A 12,246-nucleotide genomic window follows, 5' to 3' on the forward strand; every position below is an offset into this window, starting at 1 on the left:
TGTTAAGTATATTTACCACAGAGTTGTGGACATCAGGACCTGGTGAAAAGCAGGTAGTTTGCTCTTAAAGTCTTACTTCCTAGTTCTTGAGTGATTTGTTCTCTAAAGTATTCAAGGAACAAGTGATACTTGAGTTTATTTCTGTATCACGGATTACAAGGAGTCACTAACTGGATATGCAATAGAGTGGCTGATGGGCCTAGATTAAAATGTTCTTATCCTTGTGTGTTCTGAGTCTCATATAAGAAATGGAACTTTTGTAATTGTGAGTTTTAGTGGCTTTGTGTTACTACATAGATAATAAAATATTTATCATTACATATCTGTGCTTTCATTCATGGAGTTAAATGCTGGAGAAGTATATTCAACTCCTGCTTTCTTATTGTTTCAGAGAATATTTATTAAAATCTTAGTACAATAAGGGAATTTACAGAAGAAAAGCATGCAACCAGTTGGTTATTTGTATTTTGCTGCAATGAAACAAAGCTAAGGCTTATGCAGTATTTTGCAGCTTTCTTGAAGGTAAATGACCTAACTGAAACACACCCATTCCACTTTATGTAGTATTCACTCTGTGGTTTGCTCGCAGGCTGTGTGGTTAGAAACAGATATACAAACGGAAATGAAAATGAGTCGCAAAGTTTTAAAACAAACTGCTGGAGGTTCATGAGAATGCTGCAAAGGCAGTCAGAGGCACCCATGCAGCACAGTCAGGAAAGCCCTCTTATTGGCTCCACCATTTGCACAAAGATGCTTTACCATAACTTCTGTTACTTCCTTACATACAAGCAAGTGAGCTCTTCAAAAAGTAGTGACCTCGTGGTCAGTGTTGTGGAAGATCCATGACAGCTCTGAAACTGAAACTGAGCTGGAATGTCTTCTCACCTAAGGCCCCATTAGGACTTTTTGAATTATGAATTCGTTGTATGCAAATGGAAGAGAAATCAGACTCAATATTTTTATTTTAGTATTTTTCTTTTCTATTTGCTTTATCATGGTATATATAGTTGAAAAGTGCTTATTTTAAAATTGGGCAGGAAGATGACATTAATATACTGCATGTTTGTAAAATTGTTTGCTGCTACAATCAGTTCCATGCAGACTTGCTGTTCAGTGCTGAACTGTGCTGGTAACCTTTAGATTTTTTTGCTGTATAGTGTTTATTTTGTTTTTTGAGCCATCATTAATACAATATTTTTCTTTGTGGAGGTGAACCTTTTAGTTGGGTGAGAGAATGCATAGCTCAAAACCTAGTACTGCTTTAATATGTGCACAATAATGGCATGTCACTGCAGTGAAGTCTACTTCTGTTGCAAGATAATTAGATTTGGATGTGGTGAAGCATAAATACACTTTATTATGCAAGAAAATACCATAAATGTGTTGATCTACTTACTAATAGTATGCAGAACATGCTGGTTTTTTCCGTGTCTTTGTGAAAAGGAAAAGGTAAAATGGAAGAGAGATCTTCTGGAAGATAGAAATTTGATTTGGAACCTGGGTGCCAAGTGGTACCTGTGTTATGTCATAGCAGAGATTTTGGAATACACACAGTTGAAAGTGCTGGAGAGAGTTATTTTTTGTCTTTGTCATCTGAAAATCATCTATATGGAGCTCTTATGAAAAGCTGGTGATTTAATTACATCTGTATATTCTTAATAGTATGTGTGCATGTAACCATTTGGCTTCCAAGTTAAGCATATACTGAACTGCTTTTCTGATTAAACAGGAGCTATTAGATGGAGGTTCTGGCAGAACACCAAGTTTTGTAAAAGGCATGAAAATTCATACAGGCCTCTGTGTGCAAGGCCTAAAATAATTTTACTCTTCCTGAAGCACTGGTACAAAGTGCCAATACTAAGGCCTGAATATGTATTGCTTCTTGATGTCCCAGCCTTCCTCTGCAAAGTTTCCTACTTCTCTACCTGAATAATTTGTTGTTTTGCCCTAAGTGCTCATGCTGTAATACCTAGGCAGTTTCTATCTCAGAAGGATTCTTGCAGGAATAAATATAATTATGTGTGAACGCAAACAAGGAACGCATAAACTTTGGTTCATGCTATTAAACTGAGAACTTGTAGCATAAGCCAAAAGGCAGATCAAGAACTTTTTATTACTTGGGGTCTACACTGCTCTCATTTATGGGGCTGTAGGACAGGCAGACTTTCCCCTCACCTGTATCGCTGAATGTGGAATTGCTCCTTACAATTAAGTGTAACTGCAGAAGGCAACTTCAGAAAATGGTGTCTCATGTTCAGTGTTGAAGGTCACCTGATGCATAAAATTCTCATCTGGGCTTGCTAGTGCTGAGCAGTTGCTGCTATTCATATAGTCTCTGCCAGAATTTACTGTTCAGGATTTTTTTACTTGTCTTATCTTAGAGGATGACTGTAATAAGATATTTTGTTGCTTGTGTTTATTGTACTGAGTTTCCTGCAAACTGAGTATGCTTTTGCTAGAAGAGTGAAGTTACCCACACTAGTTATATGATACGCAGCATGTCCTCTGCTTTCAGGACTCCAACAGTCAGCTAAAGCAATAACTTCGCTTGTGAACTACAGATCTAGGCCCTTCTGTGTCACCTTCCTACTAAACTTCATCTACTTTGTATGAAATAGAGTCAGCCTGTCTTCCAGTTTAAACTAAATTTGATGGAAAGATAGGAATACCAAGAATGTGTGGAAGAGAGACGTACAGATAAGTGCCCATATTGATATAGGAGCAGCTGTGTGAGCCCAGACTTGGGTTGATTTGATCTGCTTTCCTGGCCAGGCAGCCTGGAGTCAACTGCAACATGTATTATACTTTTGTGTAGCTGATAGCTTTAAGCATGGCATCGTTGTGAGGAAGAGAATGAAGAGACTTTCAGGGGAGAGTATAGTTATGAGTGGGACCGTTGTGGAATGAGGAACAGAGAAGACAGATCTGGAGGAAATTGGGTTTCATTAGTTCTACCAGAGATCCAATGTATTGCTGAAAAGGAGGGCTTGGACTCTGGGTTCTCTCTTCACAATTCGGTACCTTCCTGTAGAAGGGCATGGCAGTACTTGCTCAATAACTAATGGGGATTATCTTGTTTTGCCAATGGGCTAAGTTTAATGTTCTTTTTGGTGATGTGCAATTTAAAAGTGACTTTTCTCCCCTTACCTAGTAATACATGCCGTTTTATACGTTGCAAATCTGCTGTTTCACATCCCTCTTCCATTTTGCCCTATTGTGCATTGCTTCTGTATCTTGTTCCTGTTACTGCTTTTTTTAATGGCAACTACATTTATCCTAATAGAGGTAATGCCTTTAAAATTATTTTCTTTTCCATTTGAAAGAGTGTCTAACTCCAAGCTACTTAGGTTCTCATGCCAGGCTGTAGAAGGCTGTAAATATCATCAGTTAATGTTTACAAACACTTTCACTACTGTTTTTGTTACAGAAGTGGAAACTTTTTTTAAGTGTTCTGCTACATTCGATGTCCTTGATCTTTTCAGAATATGAAAAAAAACCCCACATGACCCAGAAGACAAGTAGTCTAAAAACTTTATTCAACCAAAATCCTTGTAATGCATAGTTGAAGGAGATGTGTAGGACATTTAGGTCCATCACAGGGAGTATGCATAGGTAAACCTCTGGGCTTCCTGCATAGGTTGTATCTCGTTCCATGAGATATTGGTTTATCTCGGTATAGATCCCAACCTGAGTGTGTACTTTAGTGCTATGCATATCATCTGTACAAACACTTTAAGAATATTGCTGTTCTGTTTGATAAGTTCAATCATGCCACCGACTCATAGGGATCATTAACTGAATTCTTTTGCTCTACAGTTCATTAATTTGTTTCAAAGTTTATACTCATATGCCTAAAGCTAAGCATTTAAGTGCATTGCTGGGCTAGATAATTTTGTATAATTATCTGGATATTTTGAATTTTTGAGACTTTCTTATTTACCTTTTTCTTTTTTTTTTTTAAGGGTCTTCCAAACCTTGTAGTGAAATATATTTCTTGTTATATAGCTCTCATCAGAAAAATAATTCAGTTCCTAAGTTAGTAAGTTACTGCTATTTTTGACACAGCATACATGAACAGACCTAACTAGAATTAGATTCTGAAAAAGCCTCTTACAAGTTGTTTATTAGAGGTATAGCAAGATTTCATATAAATACTTTTTTTTTTCAGATTTAGAAGGAAATGCATATCAAAACAACCAACTGCTAAAGATAATTCTTTGCCATGCATCAGTTTATCACTCCTCTGCAGACATGCTTCAGAAACTCATTGATCTATATCCTTTGTAATATTCACCTGCTGTTAAGGTAATATTTGATAGCCTTACAAGTTTCAGACGGGTAAGCAGAGGATATTTACTCTATGGGTGTATTACTGTACCACTAATTAAATAGTATACTTGTTCTTTACATTTTTTGATTGTATGATGTGGTTTGTTTGGGGTTTTTTTGTATGTCTTTGGTTTAGCTTGTCATACACAGAGCAAAAAGATGAAACTCCAATTCAGGTTTTAAGTAGGATAAATCACCCTCTGTTGGCTGTAGAGGGAATATCTATAAAGGTGTTAGGTTAATGTTGGCACGTCAGTTAGGTACTGTAAACCTGGCCCAAGTTTTTGTCTCTCTGTCCTCCATACAAGTCAAAGAGCAAAGAACAGAAGTGTATCATCTGGATATGAAAATTTTCAACAAAAATTATTTCTCTCACACATCACTCAACTTTACAATGTACTAAAATAAACAATAAGCTTTTCCTTCTGTTTCTCTCATTTTGGGTAACTGCCTAGACTGATACACGTGTGTTTCTGGGTTATTATTTTTTCATAACGTAGCTGCTAGATCATGTTACCAATACTAGCCTTTCTTAGGAATCTTTAACTTGTGGGATATGTTACCTATCTCTTTAGCTTTACAGAAGTTTACTCCTAATTATATGAGCACAGTACAGGCAGGAGACCTGTCATGCTAGAATCCACAGCCATTTTTGGTTCAATTTAGAGAATCCTTTCTTTCCTCAAACTCTGTGTCTAACAGGCATTTATTATTCAAACTGGGGCCTTTCAAAATATTTGGGAACTTACTCAGACCTCACCAGTTCTACAGTCAGCCTGATGTAAGCTGATAAGTGAGAGGATCCACAAGGTATTTTCATTACGTTTCGTTTTCAGACATGAAAATGTGTGTGTCGTCTACATCAGAAGAATCAAGACGTGTAATACATTTCCAAATGTATTTCCATGTCTTCAACAGACATCGGTGACAATATCAAAACATGTTTTGTAGAGCTAATAGATGAAAAATATGGGTGGTTTCTTTCCAGTTATCCCATCAAGTCAAATGAAAACTGTTGCGTAGCTAGATAGGTCAGGTTACTATGGAGAGGCATGTCACATTTTGCTCTACCATGTGTACACACAGGTTATGTTTAAAAGAAAATAACATCTTTCTTTTAAAAGCTCCAGTGAATTGTAATTAGCTGAAAAGGATTTCTTCATAAATGCAGTGATTCCTAAATTTGGTATTTACTGTTTCAAATTTTAATGAGATGGGCAAGTGCATGAGCTTTATTAGAAATTGTGAGACATGTTGCAAAGTAACCTGAAGAAAACAGAATTGTTTCACTACTTAACACTACTCAATACATATTACTCATAGTAGTCATAGTTGCAATAAATTTTGGTAACAACCTTGGCTTATACTTTGTATAAGGTTGTGTAAAATCCTAATCTGATATTATATGACATCAGGAGAATGATTCCTATTGCTTACAGGTTGGGAAGTATCAAGCATGTTACGTTTCATATCATATGTGAATGGATGTGGTTTCCTTAAAAAGTTTTTCTACCTATCTTAATGCTTTAGAAAATAACTCTTCCATGCTGTGTGTAAAGATATGCTATTTGTGAGGTAAGTATACTCTTGGTTGGTAGCTATTTTCAGACATCCATGTGCCATACATAAGTATGCTTTTGCATATTTTAAGGTGACATTAAAAATAGAGAACAGTATTCTGCTTCAGCTTTCCAAGGTTCACTGTAGCAGCTTTACCACAAAAAGGCCCATACAACTGGCTTTGAGATGTACTTGAGTCAGTGCATGAGTTGTTGGGTCACAGTTTTGGATGGAGTTCTGTATGAATCTGAATCTTAAACATCCATGAAAATTGTCAGTGGCTCAGGAATTGGTAGCATTGTATCTAATATTATTATATAGGTCTATTAAAAATGAAGTGGGATATTCAGATATTTTATAGTAAGCAAACTCTATTACATTTGATAGGGATTTCTCCTGAGTAATTCTAATTAGTCACTTGCAATGATCCTAGAACCCTTTTGGTTTTTTTTTTGTTTGTTTGTTTTGTTTGTTTGTTTTTTCTTTCATTAAGTATAATAAAGTTTGATATCTCAGTTTAAAGAAACAGAGGAGAGGAAAAAACACAATTGATTGATGATACTCTTTTTTACAACAAAAGGGAAAATAATAGTAACGGGAAAGTAGAATTCATTTTAAATTGTGATGAGTTTATTATCTCAGAGCAAATTATTGGTTATGTTAGAATGCTTTGGTATTGTATGAGATCTGGTAACATTTTTGCTTGTAGGGAAATTCATACATGCATGCATCCATAAGAATGTGCATTTCCGTTTTTTTCCAACAAGCACAGATTTTACATGTGGTAAAATTTTACTGGGTGCTGGGTCTGGCTGGAATGGAGTTAACTTCTTCCAAGCAGCCCCTATGATGCTGTGCTTTGAATCTGTGAGTAAACACACATCAACGTTGTAGCTATCACTGACAGTGATTGCACAGCATCCAAACCAGTTTCTCACTCTGCCCCCACCACAGTCTAGGATCGTGGGGAGCTTGATGTTGGGGAGGGTAATACAGCTAGGACAGCTGACCTGAACTGACCAAGGAACAATATGAATGCTCCACAATGAAAACTGTAGTTCTCTGAAAAGATTTTGTGCATGTGGGACTGAATCACCTGTAAACTATTAAATAGATTTTATTAGTAAATTTTTGTGCCTACCATAGTCATCATGTCTGATATACAGACCAAATAATCTCAGGTTTTAAAGGAATGCAGAAAATCTAAAAGTTCATGAAGAAAAACTCAGCATGCATATTATCTAGATTTATAGTGAAACTAGAAATTTGATATTGAGTTTATTGCAAACATATATGTAGTATAGTGCTATACAGCATTAAGTCAGATAGTTTCTAATTTGTTTTAGCCTTGAAACTTGATTTTGATAAAATCAAGGTAGCCCAGCAAAGCATCTAAAAGCAAGATTTATCTCCCAAAGTTGGTAAAGAAGAAATACAACTTGTAAACAGGAGCAGATATCTAAATTTCAACCTTACTGATGTTAGAACAAAACATGTTTGTGTGTATATGTGTGTTTTAATTGTGCAATAGGTACTGGATTACAGAGTTCTGGATTATGTTCAAATGGACTCTAAACTATCACACCCATGGAGAATTTCAGAGCTGGTTAGAGCTAATGGTGAGGAGGTACACTGTCGTCTAATTGACACATCTCAAATGTGAGTGCCAAAGTCTGGATAACTCAGAAAACAAACTTTATCTCTGAATTGTCTTATTCAAATGGTAATGTCTCTCATAAGTCATAGGTATTATCCTTAGAAAAGTTTATACTCATTACAGATGAAATAATATTATATAGTGGAAACAGAATGCATTCCAGGAATAGCTTAGGTTGAATGTAGCTGCAGCATAGACTTTGTGCATGATTCTCTATGCTACCGAAGTTTTAGTCTATCCAGGGAACTTAGAAAAATTTGTAGAGGCCTAACAATTTTGAAAGATCACTTGAAGCCAATGAGGAGCAAACAATTTGATTTGGGTAACAGATGAGGTAAAAAAGGTGTTTATATTTTAGCACCCAATGTAAATGAGGATATAGATTATTACACTGAGTGACTTTTGGATACTGTTTTATATGATTTTAGTTATAAAATACTGTCCTATCAAGAATAAATCCTATAACTATACATCATATAGTTCTTTCTGGGAAGAAAACTTTCCCTGTTATATGAGAGTAAGATAAGATCTGTGGAACTGTATAACAGTGTGCATTCATACTTTGGGTGGAATGCACAGGCTAAAGCAGAGCAGAATTTGGCATACATTTTATATCTGATTATGAAAGAGGATATTTAGTTTTTCAAATCCAAATAATTTCATTACTCCATGGGTGAATTTCATTACTCCAGTTTATACTCAGAGGCTGGTCGAGGAAAATCTGTAAGAATTATTAAATGGAGGAATGCTGGATGTGTTCACTGAAGATAAAGTTACAGAAAGCTATTCTGGAAATGCAATGCAGAATCTCATGCTGTTTAGTAATAAAATTGTATTGTACTTAATGTGCTACATCAATACAATAAAGATTAACAATAATATTTTTTCATATGATCTCTACTGCAGGAAAGGAGCTTGCTGTTTATAAATTCGAATAATTCACTTCTTATTGCAGTAAGGCATGAAAGCAATGTTACCTTTGTATTGGGGAAACAGGAAAATTTTACTCTGCAGAAAATAACTCATGATAAATTCTGTTTAAAGCAATTCTAGGGATTGGTCTAGAAAGCTGACACAGCGTGTAAAGGCCAACACCAGTAAGAAACGGAAAGTCTCGCTTCTCTTTGATCACCTTGAGCCAGAGGAGCTGTCAGACCACATTACCTATCTTGAATTTAAGTCTTCAGAAGAATAACAGTAAGTGATTCATTTTTATCTATTTATGTATCTATCTACTTATTGTAAGCAAGATGGGAAGGACATAGAAAATATGGTAGAGAGGGTAGTATTGTAAGATTAACTGCCGCACAAGCTGTTGACAAGCTGAGTCTGTGTCCAGACTCTTTTTGTTTTACTAGTGTTGAAGATGGACAGTGGAACTTAATTCTGAGTATGTACCCTTTGCTGCAGCCATTAAGAGAGGAAGAGTGAACCTGAACTGTGGAACAGGGCAAGGTCAGTTGGAAGGAAAGAGGAGTAAACCCTTCTTCCAAATCCAGGATCTTCTTCCAGAGTGTCTCTTTTTGTTAGAACAAGTGATGTCATTTGGCATAGGAACAAGTAGCCTCCTTTGACTCAAATCAGTAATCAGGCTGAAATGGGATGAAGGAAATCTGGAATATTCTCCTAGAATGGTAACTCTCTGTGGCTATAGGGAACAGTGCAACATTCCTGTGTAGTGACTAATGGACTGTATAGAAGCTGTCCCCTGCACTCTGCTTGCCTTTTTTGATTGTGTGTGACCAAGACTAGAGATAAGAAAGGACTTTAGAAAATGCCATTTTTTAATGTAAGGGGGGTTAAAATATTTATTAGACAAGCTTTCAAGTACACAAACAATTTTTAAGGATTTGTCTCATTATGTTTTTTTTCATTTGATTTGTTTTCTCAGCTAGTTTGTAGCTGATAACGTTTTTTTTGTAACACTACAATTGAAGATGAACCCTTGCAAGGAAAGGGTCTCTCAATAGATGGTGGAAGATTTCACAGTCATGTGTTAGTGTACTTTATTTTGAGCTGACAGTACATGACTCTATGTTTGTGTTAAAATTCAAAAAGCTGTAGAACCAGTGTCGTGCACAGATTGCTGCCTGTAGGCAGTAATCAATATGCAAAGCTTCTATAACTGTTAACATTTTTCAAGCTCTGTGCAGGTATAAGGTACTTAATGATTACACATATGGTTTTAGCAGACTGTCAGAGTTCATTGTGGTTCAAAAGTTCATACATACATACATTTTAATGCAGGTTTTCTGCATATGTTTTGTATAAATTGAGTTGACCAAGTCTTCAGATCAGAAAATAATGTGTAATTAATAATAGCTGTATTAATTACATTTTTACAGAAGGTGTTCATGATATGGTGAGCCACAGAATCCTTTTTATTCTTCTCACATGGCACCATTACTGGGAGAAAAGCTGCAAATGACCTGCTGTGTCATTAGTCACAAGAAATAAGTATTTCAAGGTTTGTTCATTTCAAAGTCAGAAAGGAATTACTTGATCCCCTGAACGTACCCAGCACCAACAGTAAAATCATGCATGAGACACCATGTATCTTGCAGCAAATTAAAATGAAGGGAGTGGTGTTCATGACTGCAGGCATGCTGGTTCTGGAACCATTTTAATTTATAGTCATAAAATACAGGCACACTACATTCTCATAAGAATCTGGATCCTGCATTCCTGTTGAGGCTTTTAAGTTAGTCATTGCAATAACCAGACATACATTATTTAAGTACCTGAACTTCTTTACCATATCTGCCACTAACGATCTTGTTCCAACTGACCTTATTAATACATTTGTGCACCAAAATTATTTCAAAACTTTCAAGGTAGCAGGGTAGATGTAAATTTCTTCAGCATTGAAAAGAAAATTTTTCTGAAGGATACAGCTGCTGAGAACAAAATATAAAACTGAGTCATAATTCTACTGAAACAGCTATGAAGACTATAATTATGGACTCAGATATTGAAAAATTATCTATCTCTTTAGAGTAGGTGCTAAATTTCAAGATCCAGCCAACATGGCTGGGGTTCAAATTCAAACAGTAATTGTTGTAATGTAAGTACCATGTAATCTCAGAGACAGCTCTACTTATTAATGTCAATTTTTTCTTCATTTTAATTTATAAGAGGACATAATAAGCTGTCATATATGCTTTTAAAGTGTTAATAGTTCTTATTAACAGATAGAAAAAAAATATGAAGTTATGAGAAAGTGAGAGAGAGAGAGTAAGAAACTAACCCACCGCCTGATGTTTCCTTAAGGATCAATGCCATTCAGCATATTCCTGTGGCCTTAAGAAAGGAATTATATGTCTATTACAGCTATGAAGGTTTTTGGTAAGATGTTAGTATAGAGGTGATAGTAAAGAATGAATGTATAAATCCTATGTCATGCTTTCTGATTATTCAAATTCTTGTGTATTTTTGTTAATGGATAACCAAGAGAATGGATAAATATTGCATCAACAAAAGCAAATGATGATTCTCTTTGATCTTAAAGGGAAGAATGGCTTAAAAAAAAATGTATGTGTAAACATACAGGTATCTACTGAATAATTTTAGATTGCCTTAGTTAATAAGGGAATCTCACAAGCTGTATTAAAAATACCAAAACGTCTGTAACCCTCATTCTATGGTCTTATCTCAGTTTCATATTAATCTCATTGAAATTGCTTTTGTATTAGTGTAGCTTAATTTAGAAGTGTGCCTTAGCTACATAAAACTGAACACTGAACTCCCTTAAACTAATACTGATTTACTAGATTACACTTTAAATTCAGTTTAACCTTCCCTATAGAAGCCTAGACTCAATGAATCTATGAAGCCACTGAAGCTGGAAGGAAAGCCCCAATTCTACTCATCCCAGGGTCTGTAAGAGCCAAGGCTCCTGAGATATGGCAAAAAGATGCTTTCAGCTAATTCAATTAGTTGACGCCTCTGCTTTGAACAGAAAAAAAAAACTTCTACAAAGGAAGATTTCAGTCTTATGGATATTTAAGGTATAAATATATCTTTTATATTTCATTTGAAAGCAGTCTTCCTGCACACAGATCACAAGGTACATGAACTGTATATGAATTTTCATTTGTGCTTCTTTTGTTAAGTTCTCAGATTATCAGAACTACATTGTGAATAGTTGTGTGAAAGAGAATCCAACAATGGAAAGATCAATTTCTCTTTGCAATGGTATCTCCAGTGGGTGCAGCTAATGGTTCTCAGCAGACCAACACCACAGCTTCGGGCTGAAGTGTTTATCAAGTTCATTCATGTTGCACAGGTTGGTTAAAATCTGACATGTTTGGTGTTTATTTGTCTTTCTCTGATACCTTTATATTTAGATACTTTGATAGCCCATTTTTTTGCTCTTCCCATGCTACTGCTGTGGAGGACAACTGGGAGTGTTGGCACTGGCCTCCTGGTTCATACACCACCGCGTGCGTATTTGTGTACGCTGTGCTGTCATATCAAGTATTCAGATATTACAGTGTCAGGCCACCAGGACTTTCTCTTATTCATTGTGAGAAAACAGAAAACTAGAAAAAACTGAAAAAACTAGACTTGCTTTAGAACTAGCAGGTGAGATTCAAAGCTGTTGAATGGAAAGCTGTACCTTTCCAATGCATGAATCACTCCCATGCCTTGGCCGTAATTAAAACATTCACCAGAAACGCCTTTCCGGATAAAAACAGAGC

At 35.8% G+C, this 12,246-nt stretch overlaps 1 protein-coding gene across 1 annotated transcript in view; it reads left to right on the forward strand.

Annotated features, from left to right (window-relative positions):
* RASGRP1 (RAS guanyl releasing protein 1) overlaps positions 1-12,246 on the forward strand; it is a 41,962-nt gene that overhangs the window by 13,808 nt on the left and 15,908 nt on the right. Inside the window, 8 exon segments of the mRNA XM_032691280.1 lie at positions 4,169-4,274; positions 5,843-5,902; positions 7,421-7,449; positions 7,452-7,548; positions 8,591-8,724; positions 8,727-8,743; positions 11,659-11,743; positions 11,746-11,831. Of these exon segments, the coding sequence (XP_032547171.1) occupies positions 4,169-4,274; positions 5,843-5,902; positions 7,421-7,449; positions 7,452-7,548; positions 8,591-8,724; positions 8,727-8,743; positions 11,659-11,743; positions 11,746-11,831 (614 nt within the window).

The sequence above is a fragment of the Chiroxiphia lanceolata genome, chromosome 6 (genome assembly GCF_009829145.1).
Source record: "Chiroxiphia lanceolata isolate bChiLan1 chromosome 6, bChiLan1.pri, whole genome shotgun sequence".
NCBI classification, from domain to species: Eukaryota; Metazoa; Chordata; class Aves; order Passeriformes; family Pipridae; genus Chiroxiphia; species Chiroxiphia lanceolata.